Genomic DNA, 5,264 nt, shown 5'->3' with positions numbered 1-5,264 from the left:
AAAAAAAAAAAAAAAAAGCTGTCATATCTTTATTTCACCAATGAAGAAAGAACTCTTCTAAACTAGAATGTTTATAGGAATTTCAAAAAGCAATGGTTGACAGTTCCTTCTTCTTTAAGCGGAGGAAAAAAACAATTTTATAGGATGGTAAAAATAAGATAGTATTTACAGAGAGCTTTCGCATATTCAAGAACTAAAATCCAGGTGCAATGGCTCATGCCTGTAATCCCAGCACTTTGGGAGGCCAAGGCAGGTGGATCACTTGAGGCTAGGGGTTCGAGACCAGCCTGGCCAACACGGTGAAACCCTGTCTCTACTAAAAATACAAAAATTAGCTGGGTATGGTGGCACGTGCCTGTAATCCCAGCTACTCAGGAGGCTGAGGCATGAGAATCGCTTGAGCCCAGAAGGCGGAGGTTGCAGTGAGCCGAGATAGCACCATTGCATTCCAGCCTGGGTAACAGAGGGAAACTGTTTCAAAAAAAAAAAAAAAAAACCTAAATCATGCCTACTCTTTCACTTCTCATCTGTGTGTCATCCAGAATGCCTCCCTTTTCTTTCATTTCTTTGTTTTCTTTTATGAGACAGGGTGGAGTGCAGTGGCACAAACACGACTCACTGCAACCTCAAACTCCTGGACTCACACAATCCTCCCACCTCAGTCCTCCAATTAACTGGGACTACAGGCACATGCCACTACGCCCAGCTATTGATTGATTGACTGATTGATTGAGACAGAGTCTGGCTAATTTTTATATTTTAGTAGAGACCGGGTTTCACCATGTTAGCCAGGCTGGTCTCAAACTCCTCATCTCAGGTGATCCACCCACCTTGGCCTCCCAAAGTGCGGGGATTACAGGCGTGAGCTACCGTGCCTGGCCTTTTTTTGTTTTGTTTCATTTTAATAGAGAAGGAATCTCACCATGTTGCCCAGGCTGATCTCAAACTCCTGGGCTCAAGCCATTCTTTCACCTTGGCCTCCCCAAGTACTGGGATTGTAGGCATGAGTCACTGTGCCCAACCAGAAGATTATATTTAGGATCTATCCTTATGTCATAGTTTTTTGGAATTACATACAGAGTCACTGACAGGTTGGGAAGTAAAAGGGAACCAGGAAAACCTTCAGGGAAAATATGAACCAATAAATAATTATTTAGAGTTTTCAAAATGTTCACTAAACTTTCAAATGGACTGGAAGATGGCCTAGAGGTTCCTCACTCTTTCACAGTCTTTAGGCTATCAAAACTAAATACCACAAACACTTAAACAAAAGCAGTTAGAAACAAAGATGATATACTTTGCACATACTTTTCATGAATCTTCAAGACTCGGTGAACTATAGGAATCTCTCTTCCTTCTATCCTAAAAACAACAATTTCTCCCACTCGTATGGGATCTTCAACTCGATTTGTTAGAAAGAGAAGATCTCCTCTATGAAATGCAGGTTCCATGCTGCCACTAGAAGGGAAAGAAGAATATAATAGCAAAAAGAAAGTATGAGATTAAATGTACTTTCCAAATTAGATATTCAACAAAATAAAAAATATCACTTCTGGAGTATACTCAATACCTTAACAACTATATCAACAGAAATGTGTATTGTTCTCAAAATATGGTTTCCTCAGACTAATAAGTTACGACAAAGGATTTTGTTTTAGTTATTAACCTTCACTAACTAGTTCCATTTCAAGTATTACTATTCAAAGAAGCTTAAATCTAGAAAAGGTCAGTGTTACTAATTCCTTCATCTTTTAAAATTTCTTTTTTTTTTTTTGAGACAGAGTCTTGCTCTGTGCCCCAGGCTGGAGTGTAGTGGCACGATCTCGGCTCACTGCAAGCTCCGCCCCCCCCAGGTTCACGCCACTCTCCTGACTCAGCCTCCCAAGTAGCTGAGACTACAGGCGCCTGCCACCACGCCCGGCTAATTTTCTTGTATTTTTAGTAGAGACGGGGTTTCACCGTGTTAGCCAGGATGGTCTCGATCTCCTGACCTCGTGATCCGCCCACCTCGGCCTCCCAAAGTGCTGAGATTACAGGCTTGAGCCACCGCGCCCGGCCAACCTTTTAAAATTTCAAATGACAAACATAATATAAAAGAATGAACTTTAAAACAATGCCCTTATTCTCACTTCATCTGAAAACACTAAACATATTCAAATATGCAAATTAGAACTGGATCCTCTTCCTCTGCCATTTATAAAGATAACAGCCAAGATGACCTTACAGGTTCAACTTATTTAGAAGGAAAAATGGCTCATCAAGTCAAAGAACTGTCAGCCACAGAGATAATGCTTGTGTTATCAATTTACTTATTTTAAAAGGAGAAAAAAAAACAAGGGATAAGCAGAGATTTTTGCCTAAGAATTTCAGAAGCCAGGAAAAGATTCAATTCTATGGTAATAAGTAAGACTAACTTCTACAGAGTATCTTCTTACCTCTTACCTCTTCCATCCTACACCAAGTCCTAAAAGGTCCTAAGATATTTGCACTAATTTATGAACCCCTTTTATCTAAAAGAAGTAGCCCATCAGTATTTTCAGAAACTCAAGCTCCGGTTTTCTATAACAACAGCTTAAGTAAGAATAGGAAGGCAAGAAATAAAGTTCAATGCGGGAATAAGTACAAACTCCAAACACTTTTGTTTAAAGACTCCCATCCCTCTATGTAAAGGGATATAGCAGTGGGTCTCAAACTTTGCTGCACATTGGAATGACCTGAGGAACTTTTAAAAAATCTCAGCCAGGTGCAGTGGCTCACACCTGTAATTCCAGCACTTCGGGAGGTCAAGGTGGGCAGGTCACCTGAGGTCAGGAGTTCGAGACCAGCCTGGCCAACACAGTGAAACCCAGTCTCAACTAAAAATACAAAAATTAGCTGAGCATGGTGGCACACACCTGTAATCCCAGCTACTCAGGAGGCTGACGCAGGAGAATCACTTAAACCCATGAGGTGGAGGTTGCAGTGGGCTGAGATTGTGCCACTGTACTCCAGCCTGAGCAATAGAGTGAGACTCTGTTTCAAAATTTAAAAAAAAGAAAAAAGAAAGAAGGAGAAGGAGGAGGAGGAGGAGGAGGAGAAAGAAGAAGAAAGAAGGGAGGAGAAGGGAGAAGGGAGAAGGAGGAGGAGGAGGAGAAGGAGGAGAAGGAGGAGAAGCAGGAGAAGGAGGAAAAGGAGGAGAAGGAGAAGGAGAAGGAGAAGAAGGAGAAGAAGAAGAAGAAGGAGAAGGAGAAGAAGGAGAAGAAGGAGAAGGAGAAGAAGGAGAAGAAGAAGGAAAAGGAGAAACTGGGGCCAGGCACGATGGTTCAAGCCTATCATCCCAGCACTTGGGAGGTTGAGGCGGGAGGATCACTTGAGATCAGGAGTTCAAGACTCGGTCTCTATAAAAAATAAAAATTAGCCAGGTGTGATGGCACACTCCAGTCTGGGCGATGGAGGGAGGCCCTGTGTTAAATGTTCTTATCACAAAAAAATAGAAAGGGGGGAAACTTTTGAAAGTGATGAATATATTCACTTCCATGATTGTGGTGATGGTTTCACAGGAATATACTTACCTGCAAATTGATCAAGGCGTATACATTAAATATGTACAGCTTTTTGTATGTCAATCATATCTCAATAATTTGGTTAAAAAAGAGTAATCTAAGCACTATTACTTAGAGTCTAGATAATGTTAACGTACTATTACTTCGATTCTAGATAATATTAATAATTCAATTTATTTTAAATCTGCAGTCCATTATCTCCAGAAAGGATTTGGGCTTACAAAATTAAGTCCAAAATCTGACAAAACTATAATGTTTCTTTTTTTTTTTTTTTTTTTTTTTGAGATAGTTTCGCTTGTCGCCCAGGCTGGAGTGCAATGGAGTGATCTCTGCTCACTACAACCTCCGCCTCCTAGGTTCAAGCTCCTGCCTCAGCCTCCTGAGTAGCTGGGACTACAGGCGCCTGCCACCACACCCGGCTAATTTTTGTATTTTTAGTAGAGACGGGGTTTCAACATGCTGGCCTCGAACTCCTGGTCTCAAGTGATCTGTCTGACTCAGCCTCCTAAAGTGCTGGGATTACAGGCATTGGCCACCACACCCAGCCTGTAATGTTTCAATTAAACAACCAAGTGGTAATTCTCTAAAAATGAGTTACTAAATTAGGTTTTAAAATCACTAAGAGTGGCTGGGCATGGTGACTCATGCTTATAATCCCAGCATGTTGGGAGGCCAAGGTGGGAGGATTGCTTGAACCTAGGAGATCAAGACCAGACTGGGCAACACAGTGAGATCCTATTTGATATAGTTTGGCTGTGTCCCCACCCAAATCTCATCTTGAATTCCCACCTGTTGTGGGAGGGACCTGGTAGGAGGAGGTAACTGAATCATGGGGCAGGTTTTTCCTATGCTGTTCTGGTGATAGTGAATAAGTCTCATGAGATCTGATGGTTTTAAAAAGGGGAGTTCCACTGCAAAAGCTCTCTTCTCTTGTCTGCTGCCATATGAGACGTGCCTTTCACCTTCTGCCATGTCCCCAGTCACGTGGAACTGTAAGTCCATTAAACCTCTTTCTTTTGTAAATTGCCCAGTCTTGGGTATGTCTTTATCAGCAGCATGAAAATGGACAAATACACCGTCTCTACAAAAAAATTTAAAAATTAACCAGGTGTGGTGGAGCAGGCCTGCAGTCCCAGCTGCTCGGGAGGCTAAAATGGAAGGATCCTTTGAGACCGGTAGGTGGAGTCTGCTATGAGTTATGATGTCACCCACTGCACTCTATCCTGGGTAAACAGAGCGAGACCCCATCTTTAAAAAAAACATTCACTAAGAGTATGAGTGCAAAGATAGGGAAGGAAGCAGAGTGAAGAAAAAAATTCAGTACTATTTGTCACCATAAGAGATGGTATTAACGCCCTCAAAATTCCTGGAGTCTAGTTTAGAAGTGATATTTAAAGGTCAGCAGGAAACTTGGAAATAATTAGTGATTCTTCTATACTGACATTGAGAACATGCTACAGAAAAACTCTTTAATTTGTGGAAGTACTATAACATCTAATGAACTAACAACTAAATATCAGGCCTGGTGTATCAAAGTGAGGAATATAAAAAGACAGAACAATTTCAGGAAAATAAAGTACAATGAGACACTTTCTTAAAGGATGTGACAAAAGAAACCTCACATGGTAACCTTTTGTAGGACGGTCATGAGCCCTTTGGGGTTCTGAATGGAAATGCCTAACAAAGTAAGAATTTCTTTTCTTTTCTTTTCTTTTCTTTTTT

At 41.2% G+C, this 5,264-nt stretch overlaps 1 protein-coding gene across 4 annotated transcripts in view; it reads right to left on the bottom strand.

The window, feature by feature from the left end:
- SEC11A (SEC11 homolog A, signal peptidase complex subunit) overlaps positions 1 to 5,264 on the bottom strand; it is a 54,327-nt gene that overhangs the window by 16,299 nt on the left and 32,764 nt on the right. For all 4 annotated transcript variants that reach the window (XM_017884266.1, XM_017884265.1, XM_017884268.1 and 1 more), the window contains one exon: positions 1,309 to 1,458. In XM_017884266.1, the coding sequence (XP_017739755.1) occupies positions 1,309 to 1,458 (150 nt within the window). The remainder of the gene's footprint in view (positions 1 to 1,308; positions 1,459 to 5,264) is intronic.

This window comes from Rhinopithecus bieti, unplaced genomic scaffold, assembly GCF_001698545.2.
Source record: "Rhinopithecus bieti isolate Rb0 unplaced genomic scaffold, ASM169854v2 scaffold_14885, whole genome shotgun sequence".
Taxonomy (NCBI): Eukaryota; Metazoa; Chordata; class Mammalia; order Primates; family Cercopithecidae; genus Rhinopithecus; species Rhinopithecus bieti.
Note: the sequence above shows the minus strand (reverse complement) of the source record. Positions and strands in the feature narration are given on the sequence as shown.